Here is a 13,009-nt window from a genome sequence, read left to right as displayed (position 1 = left end):
CTTGCCCCGCCTCAAATCAGGTCATTTTCTTATTGAAAACCCTCTGGAATGATTCCCATCAAAGGCTTGGGAGACCCAAATCTCAACCACAGAATAAACACGGTCTTCAGTGCAGTAGCTGCTTCTCTGGAAGTTTGATGATGATGATGACACATTTTCAGGTTAAGTCACAAAAACCATGCAGACTTCCATACAATTACAGCTCAGCCTCAATTCTCTTATGTAAAAACTGGGTCACTGACCAAGAAAGAGTTGGGGCCCCCAAGAAGCAGGGCATCAGTGAAGGATGTGGGAAAGGAAACTCCTGTGATGCTATTTAAATCCATCATCATAATCATGTTTATATTTCCCAGCGGTTGGGCACTTAGTTTATTACCATTCTGATCAGTACATTCCAGTTTTGTTTCAGGGTATCAGGGAATAGGATTTATCAGTCCTGTTAAAACAACAAGCTCTTATTTCCTGTTTGTTGGATGGGGCTTGGCAGGTCTGCAGTGGGTTCAGCTCCAAACTGTGCATTAGATCCAGATATGTTCCCTGAGCTTTGTGAATTTGGTTTCTGGTACCTGAAACCAAAGAGTTGTGATGAATACAAGAAAGCACAAACTAAGGTGGACCCAAAGAAGAGAAAGAAACAAGAATGGGAACAAAGACAGGCAGGAAGGAGGCTGAGCTGTCTGCTCTGGGAGCACTCCACATTGGGTTCTGAGCCTCTTGGTAGGGAACTTGAAAGGGACACTCATATCTGTTACACAGTTCATCATGTCCACGAGTTAAAAACAAGACAAATGTTAGGAGAAGAATGACAATTATTTTTTTTTAGAAAAGTGTCTCCTCCCTTCTGTTTCTCAAACTGTTCACTGGGGTGGCCGTGGAGGAGCACCCCACGGATCTCGTTTCAAGAGAATCGACTGTGAGGAATTAGAGAGCGGACATCTTCCAGCCACTGTCGCTTCAGATCTGCCTGAGTGCCTATGCCAAGGCCATATGCTTACAGGCAGCCCCTTAGCACTACAGGGGTCCAGACCCTGCTATGGGGGAGCACACCATTCACATTGATATGTATTCCCATCTCACGGACAACCATTGCTCATACTCAGACATGAATTTTACCATAAGGACAAAATTATATGACACAATAAATAAAATGGTGTTCACTCTGGTGTCCCTTCAGATATACAGTGGTGAGTTTCATGGGACAAATCTGTAAAATGTTCCTCAGTATAATGGCCACACCATGGTCAATGACAGCAATTTCTGTGAAGTTCGCTCTGATGTAGTCTAGTGGAGATGCTCTCTGTGGTGTATATGGCTTGCTTGACCAGAATATCTGTAAGGGTGTACTGACTGTGTATACTTCAAGTAATTCTGATGGAAAGTCATTTCTAGTGCTGTTTTGATAAATACTGGTGAACAGTAAGTTTCTAATTTACTCCCTAATAAGTACCAGGACTGTTTGCTTCTTTCATATAAGACAATCTGCATATAAATTGATATACCTTAATAGACAACAACAGCATGTTAAATATAGTTAACTACTTCCTGGAAAAGCTGAAAGCTTATAAAGGGCACCTGCAGACAGAGCTGTCCTTACTCTTCCCTGAGGTGAGCCACTAGCAGCACCAGAATTTCCATTTAAAAGAAATAACACAGCATAGAGAATACAGTCAATGGCATGATGGGGACTGATGGTAGCTAAAGCTGTGTACCTGATACTAATGTAACATTGTGTGTCAACTATACTTAAAAAAATGTTAACAAAAATACAAATAAATAATGTGTGGATCTGATCTCTTATTCTAGCAAACTAGGCAAACTCAAATGCCTCTGCAGTCAACCAGGTAACAGATTAGTGAAAAAAGCAGTTATTATTGGGTTGATTCCAAACTGTAGAACTTAATGTTGTCAGATTTTCTAATACTTCAAAAGAATATCTCTCAATCAAAAGATATTTAATCTTTTGACACTGACAGCAATATGGTATTGGCATAAAAATATATCAGTGAAATAGCCCAGAAACAGATACACACACACACACACACACACACACACACACACAGTCAATTAATTTATGACAAAGAAGCCAAGAATATGCCACGGGGAAAGAACATTCTCTTCAACAAATGGTGCTGGGAAACTGGACAGACATGTGCAGAGGAATGAAACTGGGCCACTATCTTATACCAGACACACAAATCAACTCAATGGATTAAAGACTTGAACCTAAGACCTGAAACCATAAACTTCCTAGAAGAATACATAGGTGGTACGCTCTTTGATGTTAGTCTTGGCGATTTTTTGGATTTGACACCAACAGCAAAGGCAGCAAAAGCAAAAATAAGTGGGACTGCATCAAACAAAAAAGCTTCTGTAGAGAAAATAAATAAATAAATAAAACCCACAATCAACAAAACGGAATGGGAGAAAAATATTTGCAAATCATATACCTGCTACAGGGTTAATATCCAAACTATGTAAGGAACTCATACAACCTAAGAGCAAAACACATAATCCAATTTTAAAAAGGGCAAATCTGAATGGACACTTTCCCAAAGACATACAGATGGTCAACAGGCACATGAAAACATGCTGTTGGTGGGAATGCAAACTGGTGCAGCCACTGTGGAAAGCAGTATGGAGGGTCCTCAAATAATTAAAAATAGAACTACTATATGATTCAGCAATTCCACTTCTGTGTATTTATCCAAAGGAAATGAAAACAAACATTCAAAAAGATATTAGCATGCCTGTGTTTACTGAATTATTCACAATGGCCAAGATATGGAAATAACCCAAATGTCTATCAATAGATAAATAGATTTTTAAAATGTGATATCTCTATCTATATACATAAAACACACACTGGAATATTATGCAGCTATATTAAAGGGGCAAATCCTGTTGTTTGGGACACAGATGGACCTCAAAGGCATCATGCTAAATGAAATAAAATCAGAGAAAGACAAATACCATGTGATCTCTCTTATATGTAGAATCTAAAAAAATACATAGTAACAGAGAACATAGATTGGCGGTTGCCTAAAGTAGGGAGTGGGTAAAATGGGTGAAAGTGATCAAAGGTACAAACTTCCAGTTATAAAATAAGTCCTGCTGATGCAATATACAGCATGGCTATGATAGTTAACAATATTGTATTGTGTATTTGAAGGCTGCCAAGAGTAAATCTTCAAAGCTCTCATCACAAGGAAAAAAAGATGTGTAGCCGTGTGGTGGTGGATGTTCACTAACTTACGGTGGTGATCATTTCATTATATGTTGTTAGATCATCATGTTATGCACCTGAAGTTAATATAATGTTGTATGACAATGATATTTCAATTTTAAAAAGACACTGAGGTTACAGCTATAAACTAAAACAGCTATGGTATTATGATATTTTTGTGATTTGTTAATATTGACTAAATTTTTAAAATGTTGAACTGGTAAAATCATGCTTTGAGGTGAGCACAGCCCCCAGGCCACTTGTTTGCCATCTGTATATTACACAGACACACTGGGGTGGGCGGGGGGAAGACCACGAAGATCAACTCCCTACAATGAAACCAATATATTCAGGGCTTGAAAAGTTTTCTTTTAGATGGATTATCACGATGATATCCCAGTAAACATCCATAACATAACTGTCTTTTATTTTTTTAAGATTTGTTTATTTATTTATGATAGAGAGAGAGAGAGAGAGAGAGAGAGGCAGAGACACAGGCAGAGGGAGAAGCAGGCTCCATGCTGGGAGCCCGACATGGGACTCGATCCCAGGACTCCAGGATCGCGCCTTGGGCTAAAGGCAGGTGCTAAACCGCTGAGCCACCCAGGGATCCCCCCATAACTGGCTTTTAATAACACTACTTCTTAATGTAATTTTCTAAAACCATTTAACTAAGATAATTTGAAGTAACTTGGTGGATGTGATTATTAAAAGTTGGGAAATACCCCCCACCCCCAAACAATTTAATTTTAACATAGCTGAACAGTAGCCAACAATTAGGTAGCAAGAACAGCTGTTTGGATCCATCTTGGATCAAGATAAAAATATTAACTGCGTTAAAAGGCAGCAAAGGGGAAGAAAAAGTCTTCTTTGACCCTCTTGGATCCCTGGCTGGGTCTAAAAATTAAACTGACAAAGACTGCTTAACAGGAGAAATGCACACAAATACATTTAGTACAAGTATTACATGACATGGGAGCCTTCATAAAGAAATGAAGACCCAAAGAAATGGACCTATTTTCTACTACATCTGATGAAGAGTAGGCAGTTGTGGGAAACAGGATAGGTTAAGGAGTATGAGGTAAGTGTGTAAGTTGGGGAACTCAGCAAGGCCTGTTAGGATTCTCTGAAATAAGGATGCTCCTCTCCTCTGGGTATAAGGAGAATGTCTCTCACAAGAGGGTCTTAGGGCCTGTTTTAGCGAAGAAGGGTAAACCTCAAACTCGTTCAGCTTAAAATATTCAATATGCCAATGTGCCACATGTGAGAGTAGTGTGTCCTGAACCCTATCACATGCTTGCTTACTGCTTTCTGCAGGGGTGTAGATATATATCTAACTTACCTAAAATGGTGTGAGAATATTTCAGTTTTATCTCTGGTTCTCACAATAGCATTATGGGATAAAGTTCTCTCTAAGTCCCAATAATCAGGAGTAATATTAAATGTATAAGCCTATGGTATGACCTATTTCTGTCTAGAGAGGGAAAGACCTAAGATCAAAGATTACACTGTCCTTGACATATATTCCATGGGTTTTGCTGAAAAACTGCAAGATTCTCAGGCCTACATATGGAAACACACACACTACAGTTTTGTCAAGGAAACAGCTGGTATACAGTATCAAAAGAATACCTGTAGAAGCCTTTACTGGGGGTGGGTGAGGAGCACACTGTCTTTTGTCAATATACAGATCATCTCTGGATGCAGCCTAGCTAGACCACTTAAGGGCTGAGGTGAGCAAGTCAGGGACCACAGACACCTGTGCCCCTAGACCACACACTTCTTTCTGTTCCACCCTCTGCAAGCACATGGCTTCCATCCTTGAGGGCACTTTGCAGAGTCAAAATTTTTAGGTAAGAGTTTCAGAACCAAGCATAATTATTTTACAGCGTAATTCTTTGTTATACAATGTCTCTGGGATTTTTAAACACTTAAATTGTTGCAAACGATTAAACAGTTGCATAAATAGAATATCCATATAGCCTTCACCAGCTTCCCCTGTCATCATGCCATAGTAAAATTATCCAAACCAGAAATTGACAATGATACGTGTTAACTAATCTACAGATTTTATTCAAATTTTTTCAACTGTCTCTGAGATGTTTTGTGAATAAGAACTTTCTTTGCCAACGTGAATGCTAATCTGTCTGAAAGAATACATCTTCCAAATTATAATTCAAGTGTATATGGTAAAATTACCACATTAACTGGAGGTTTAAAGACAGTAGAATGAGTCACTGACAAGAACCTCAGAAGGCAAAAGTAAATTTAAGTATTAATTCAAAACACAAGATTAGTGTTTGGTACAATAACAGAGAGGTTATTCTTCAAAATCAGTTTATGAGATACATTAATTAGAGGATTTAGAATATAAAATTTAGAAAAAAGTTCAATTTTTATGGACATTTGATTCATACAAACAGCACTGAAATCACACATACTGTTTCATATATAGTTCTGTTACACTGGCCTGTCATTTGGGAAAACAATAAAACTAGTCAAGGAGAGGTTAATATTGCATTCAGTCACTCCTATCAGACCTGAAGGCAGCAATCTGGATACTCAAGGAGCTTCCATCTTCACAGAAGCCAAGGAGGGATTGTAGGGCAGCTGTGCACTCAGTGGGCATCCAAATTCTTTCAGCTGTCTTCACAGGCAATTTACAATGTGAAGTGGCTCTTGGAGTCCCAGTTGTCACATCCTGTCCCATTCACAGCATCATCAGCAAGAGAGGATTGGGGGGCGGGGGGCGGTGGTAGTGCTTCTTCTGGCTGACTGGCTTCTTCCAAGTTATCTTTCTGGAGGTCCCACAGGATAGTCTGAATCAAGTCCCAGGTCAGATCCAAGTCACATGGCCACACCTACCTGCAAGGGAAGCTGGGCACACTGCCACTCTGAATAAAACTGGAGCTGTGTTGCCTGGCATTAATGGTTGCTGTGTGGCCAGTGACATGTCTGCACAACCATTATCTCATTCCTTTCAACAAGATAAATCCAGATAAAGTGTTGATGAATTATGAAAAAAAAAAAAGACATAAAAGTAGTTAGGTTTGGGGTAATGAAAATGATCTAGGACTACATGGTGGTGATGGGCGCACCACCCTGGGAATACACTAAACATCAATAAATCATATGCTTTCAGAGTGAATTTTATAATATGTGAATTATATCTCAAGTAGGTAGGGGTAAATATTGGGGAATATTTTTGAAAGTCTTAGGATAGGGAAAGCCTAAGTATGACACACACACAAAAAAACCCCCACAAAAACAATGCGGAAAGTTAAAAGAATAATCAGGAAAAATACACACATCAGAAAGACATTTAATATCTATAATATACAGTTTTTATAAAACAACAAAATTATAAAATACCAGAAGAAAAATAGGCTAAGTATATTTAATGATAATTCACAAAAGTAGAAAAATAGCTGATAAAATTTTTTTTTTCTTTTTTAAAGATTTTATTTTTATTTATTCATGATAGTCACAGAGAGAGAGAGCGAGGCAGAGACACAGGCAGAGGGAGAAGCAGGCTCCATGTACCAGGAGCCGGATGTGGGACTCGATCCCGGGTCTCCAGGATCGCGCCCTGGGCCAAAGGCAGGCGCCAAACCGCTGCGCCACCCAGGGATCCCGCTGATAAAATTTTTTAAGTCCCCCCCAATAGTTATTAAAAATGCAAAGAAAAATAAATATTTGCTTCTCAGGCTGGCGCTAATGTAAAAGACTGGCAAAATGCAGTGTTAGCTAGAAAAACATCTTTATATGCTGTTGATGAGAGTATATACTGATAGAGTCTTTTTGGAAGTAGTCTGAAAATGTGCACTTCTTTGATCCAAGACTTCAGTAAACAGTGGTACTGGGTAGCCTGATACAAGCTACTGCTCCAAACCAAGCCTGTCCAAGTAATTTATAATAAGAAACATATATTTGGTCTTCCTCCCCACTCCTGGCACAGAGCAAAAACCTGTGGAATTTCCTAAATGATAAGATCAAGGTGTCTTTTGATATTCCTGAGAAGCCCCTTTCAACCACACCTGAGCTGATGTTAATGTTGTCTTTTGGAAAGCCCCTAATGATGGCCAGTGGAAGCAACAACTTTCCGTCCCACCCTTCTGGCCTCTGGGGAGTGGGGAAGGTCTGGAGGCTGAGCTAATCACTAATGGCCAATCCTTTAATCAATCATGTCTATATAGTGAAGTTTCCATAAAAAAAACCCCAAAACCCAAACTGAAGGAATTCAGAGAGCTTCCCAGCTGGCACCCCTGGAAAGAGGGCATGAAGCTCTGCGACCACCTCCATACCTGGCCCCAGGCATCAGCTCCATCTGGTGCTCCGGAGTCTATGCTCTGTAATAAATAGGCGATCTAGTAAATCAATTGTTTGGCAGAGTTCTGTGTGCAGCTCTAGCACATCACTGAACCAGGGGGTGCTGGGAACCACTGATTTATAGCTGGGTGGGCAAAGCACATGGGACAGCCCAGACATGGGACCGGCATCTGAAGCAAGGGGTGGGGAGTCAGTCTTGTGGGACTGAGTCCTTAACCTGTAGCATCTACACTAACTCCATATAGTGTCAGAAGTAAATCAAACCAGCACACTGATGTGGTATCCACAGAGAACTGGGAAGATAGCTCGGTGTAGAAACCCCCCACACACACACACACACATACACAAGTGAAGTATTTGAGAATACAGAAAAAGAGAAGTTTTTCACCACAGGTTTCTAAAGCAATAACAAAACAATGTGCTAAGATATATGTAAAAGGCTATTTTGTTAGTACTTACAGCCATTCAATATGATACAATAGCTACAGCTACACAGTATGACAGCTACAGCCGCTCAATTCTATAGCATGTCCTGGGTTCTGAGGGGCCACTGCTGGTAAGCAGTACATCTTTTACTAAGAGCTTTGCAAGAGAGAAGACATTCATACATTCACATAGGATTTTTAGTAACTGATCAAACTTTCTTCCTCAGATTCACATTTAAATCTCTACGTCCTCTCATTCAGACACTGAAGATCTTTCTGTTGACACTAGTCGTCAGGAATCATACACATCAGGTGCTGCTGCTCTACTTTTCATAACCCATGCTTGTGAATTTGACTTTTCCAGTATGTTTAGGAAGAACATAAGACCAAAACCACATTCAAGAATAACTGGATTCTGGGATGCCTGGGTGGCTCAGCTGTTGAGTGCCTGCCTTCAGCCCAGGGCATGATCCTGGAGTCCCAGGATCGAGTCCCACATCGGGCTCCCCACATGGAGCCTGCCTCTTTCTCTGCCTCTCTCTCTCTCTCTGTCTCATGAATAAATATATAAAATCTTAAAAAAAAAATAACTGGATTTTGTCTGAATTTCCTATTTGATCACGTGAACTTGAAAACACTTACTTAACTGAATTACACAGAATAGGAAGTAACTTCTCTTTAATACTAGGTCCCAGCTCTATTTCTCTAAGAAATATGGATCAACCATCTAGTTTTGAAATTTTATAATCCATTTTTTAGAGTTCCAGCAATTTCAACTGATTTTAATTCCAATTTTTGCAGTGCAACAAGTAATCTGCATATATAATACTTTTGCTTCAGTGGTATTTGCAATAATGAATTTTACCTAATAGTCAAAAGTCAAAAAAAAGTTTTTGTGTTCGTTCATCTTTTAACTAGATCCCTGAAGTCACGTTTTTCCAACTGAAGTTCACCATCCATTAGTATTAGTGGTTTGTGTCTAGTATTCTAAAAAAATAGAATGAAAAATGCCAGCAGGCATCACATACAGTAAAAATATGTACTGTTTTGTTAAATTTTTGTTCACATGTATAGAAGTCTGTGCATGTGTTTGTGTGTGCCTGTGCATACTACAATGTAAAAAGTATTTCTTCTTGTGGTCAGAGAGTTGGAAAGCAAGCCACTGCTATAAAGGCTTCTGTCTGGCAGTGAATTCACCAGATGCTAATGCCATTTACTCTTCCATGAGCTCTGGATTAAGCTGCCCGACCACAAGTGGGTGTGGTTCAATTCTTCTACGGAAAAGATTAGAGGAATCAAATATATCTACATAACTCAAACAATTAGATGACATAAATGATTTCAATTGTTGATGTTACATTTTAGCTGCAAATGTTTAGAAGAAATTCATCTACCAATAACTCCAAAAAGAGAGAGAACATTCACTTCTTCCTCAGTCCAACATCTCACCAGAACCATACTGCCCTTTATAAAAAAGAAATGGAAGTAACCTACATATACCTTAAGTTTTAGCCACGATGGTACTTAAGACTTAAAAGTAAAACAAAAATACATTTGAATGCTTATAAACCAAAACATGAAATCACTTTTTGTAAAACTTTAATTTCTAAGACATTTAAAAAGTCACACTAAAAGTATCTCATAGAAACAAACATGGCCAACAGATAATTTGTAAACAAAACACTCTGTAAACAAAAGTAATATACCAGTGCATCTAAACATTATTTTAAAAGTAACATCATACCAGTTTTTTAAAAGTCAGTACTACATAAATGCTATTTTTAAAAATTATTTTAAGAATTCTGCCTTTATACATTTAATACTGTGCTAACAACAAAGAAAGCCACATAGGGTTTTCAAATGACGTAAGCCTGTGCTGTAGGCAGGTTAAGCGGTTACGGGGGCACAGACGGGTCTACTGCGCTCCAGCAAAGCAAGCAGACACTGATGCCCCTACTATCAGGTGCACACAGAACACTACCTGAATATTCCAAGAGTCAAACCATGCAGAAGACTTCATTCTCATCCACAAATCAATCAACCTCTCAGTGTGGCACTAAAGGAGCTAACATCTATGTGCATGCGATTTTCACATAGTCTCTTCTTTTAGAGCAGGTCTATTTTTATATAGAATATATATAAAGCTTAAGTAAATACTAAATCTAAGAAATATCTTGGAAAAAAATCAGTAAAAATTACAAATGTTATCTATAAAATTTGTAAGTTTAAAATAAGTATTACAGAACCAATTAAGAATAGGCTAAGTCTCCACAAAAAAACTTTGTAACTTCAGTGTCTAATGCCCTTTTAAAGTTGATCCTAAGGTGAGAAAAAGTCAACGGAGCATCTGACTTCACACAGCCACCTAGCCCCCTACCCAACAAGAATAAAATGGCCATCCCAAGGGCCACTCTTGACTGTGGGAACAGGGTGTTCTGGTGTCAGGCCAGCCGCCTTCTCCTTCACCAGCACAACAACTGCAACAAATGAAAGACTGGGCTTGGGGGGGGGGGGCTGTTCTTACCAGACTTCAACGTTTGGCCTCGGTGTGCTGCCTGCCACCCATTTCTGCCATGCCCTCATGCAGCCAGCCGCCAGTGTATGTCCAATAGAAACACCTGCATTTAGACTAAGTCTCTTACTCAAAAGGAAGACTCTTGTGTACATGACCAGGAATATACTCTTTATAGAACCCCCAGTGGCTGTAATCATGTGGCAAACAGAGTATATTACGACCTGTACTTGCTCCCATAAAAGGCATCTGAGACCCAAGGTTCAAAACTGCCCTTCATGTGCGGCAATAGTATCCTCTGTCTCAAAAGCAACAAAGATGCACCCAGTAACAGCTCTAAGAATTTATAATACATTTCACTGCTTACTAATCCAAACCTGGCCTAAATTTTCTGATGGAAAGAAACTTTCAAATGAACAAAAAATTGATATAGACACTGAAAAGTTTAATATTTTACTCAGAAATTTTCAGACATCTTACAAATACCCAAGAACTTCCTATGGATGTGCCCTGAAACCAGTGTAAGTTACAAGTGACTTTTTTTATTTAAAAAATTTTCTTTCTCTTTTCCCCTTGACAGTCTGCTCAAAATATGGATTGCAAGCAAGTTTCAGTAAAAATCAAAGCTTGCAATTAATGTTTAAAGAAGTGTAATTACCAGTGAAATTAGGAAACAGCCAACTTCTGTTAATTTCCTCAATATGCATATCTTATGTGGAGAGAGTCACCAATACTAGACTGGCAGTATTTATGGAGTGTTGTTTAGAATCACAAAATGTTCTTTTATTTTAAAACTGGGCTGATTTTAACAATAGAAGCTCAGAATGAAATATAGAGGTATAAATAAAGAAGTATACTCAATGGAATTTAGGAATACAGAGATTAATTTTTCTTATTTTTTTGGCTCTATGTGGAAATTTTTTTGTCAAATATATACAGTCTGATTTTCATAAATTTCTTCCAAAACACCCTTTAAACTCAACAATTTGGGAAAAATGTTCTTTTACTTTTGTCTGAACACAGACAATTTGTTGCCATACACATAGTGCATGTGAAACTATGTGTTTATAGAGACTGCATAACTACAAAGTATGTACAAAGGGGTTCATCTCTCATTTCTGCATGCAGTTTTCAGTACTCTGAGTGGATGGTAATACAGAGTACAATTTCATAGTTTTTATTCAGTGGACTTAAAGTCAAGAAACCATCCCCAGAAGTACTTATAATTTAATAACTGAATGATTATCAGATCATGATACACTACAAAACTATTCTCACATCATGAACACTGACAATGTGCATCTGGGTGTTAAAGTGGAAACGTTTATAAATCTGAGGTGTAAACTGGCATATATAAAAGTAACCAAGGCCTGAAGAATGTGGTGACGGGGCGGGGGGGGGGGGTGGTTCTACCACAGAGCATTTGTAGTTTAATAACAGACACAGGAGCACAAGGAGCTGAGAGATTTTGAAAAAATGCTTAAAAAAATAAAGTGTACATATAGCCTATAAGGCAAAATCCAAGTTACAAGTGTATTCGACACTGGCAACTATGTTATGAGAGGTAATACTAAATTACATACACAAAAGATGTCAGAGAACTACAAGTGCATAATCTTGTACAGAACTACAAGACTACATCCTATGTAGTCTACTACACTGTACAGAGGAAGGTATTCCCGTGGTGTCCTAGCATGAACCGGGTTTTGAAAGAATTTTCTATTTTTCCCTTGACTCAAAGTCCAATCAATATCATTCTGAAATATAAACCAGAACTATGCTTTTGTCTTTTTCTTTAAGGAAGTGAAAAATATCATTTGCAAACTACTGCTCCAATGCACCCACTGAAATAACGGCACCTATAAACCTGCATTTTTGCAGGGCCTTCACTTCACATCCAAGTACCAAGAATGTCTTTCACGTCAGCTTCTCCATTTTGAATAAAATATATAATGGTATTTAACTGAATTCTTAGAAGGCCCCCAAAGTTTGCCTTTTCTAGCATTCTCATACGGGTGATTGTATCAATTGGTGCAAGCAAATGTATCCACAGAAGAATGTGCTGCCCTAAGGAGCCTGCGTTTGGCTGGCAACTGCGGGATTCGTCACAAAGTTAAATGAGAAGAGGGCCTGTGGCAACCAAGTTCTTAGGAGCTTATGAAAGAAATGGCACTGCCAAGTTCAGGCCCTAAATGTGAAGCATGGTCAGTGCGAGTCATTTCTGACTGACAGGCATGTCAGGAGTGTGGGGGTCCCAGATCTCTTGATTGCAGAGTGCTGCTGCATGTCTCACAGTGCTTTGTGATGCCCGTTTGCAGATGCCTTGGATGTTTCTGAATCCCTTGTAGTATTTGATAAGTGAAGCTTATGAAGCCCTGCAGAAAAATTAAGAAAATGGTAAGAAATGATGTATTGTTACTTGGGTAGGCAGAGGGCTAATAAGGCAGAGTGTCAAGTGTTACTGAGAAAGCTCTGATGTGCTGGCTGGATCCCCTTTAGGATGAAAGATCTCCTGTCCCC

At 38.9% G+C, this 13,009-nt stretch overlaps 1 protein-coding gene across 12 annotated transcripts in view; it reads right to left on the bottom strand.

The window, feature by feature from the left end:
* Window positions 1-5,275: 5,275 nt before the first annotated feature.
* Window positions 5,276-13,009, bottom strand: part of LMBR1 (limb development membrane protein 1) — a 146,423-nt gene continuing 138,689 nt past the window's right edge. For 10 of the 12 annotated variants that reach the window (XR_013353108.1, XM_077849529.1, XM_077849530.1 and 7 more), the window contains one exon: window positions 9,560-12,864. Coding sequence is in view for 10 of the 12 variants with exons in the window: in XM_077849529.1 (XP_077705655.1) it covers window positions 12,779-12,864 (86 nt within the window). In the remaining 2 variants the exon portion in view is untranslated. Of the gene's footprint in view, window positions 6,201-9,559; window positions 12,865-13,009 lie in introns of those variants that run through there. The other 2 variants (XR_013353109.1, XM_077849526.1) reach the window with 1 other exon arrangement.

The sequence above is a fragment of the Canis aureus genome, chromosome 15 (genome assembly GCF_053574225.1).
Source record: "Canis aureus isolate CA01 chromosome 15, VMU_Caureus_v.1.0, whole genome shotgun sequence".
Taxonomy (NCBI): Eukaryota; Metazoa; Chordata; class Mammalia; order Carnivora; family Canidae; genus Canis; species Canis aureus.
The sequence above is the reverse complement of the archived record's forward strand: the minus strand, read 5'-3'. Positions and strand labels throughout refer to the sequence as shown.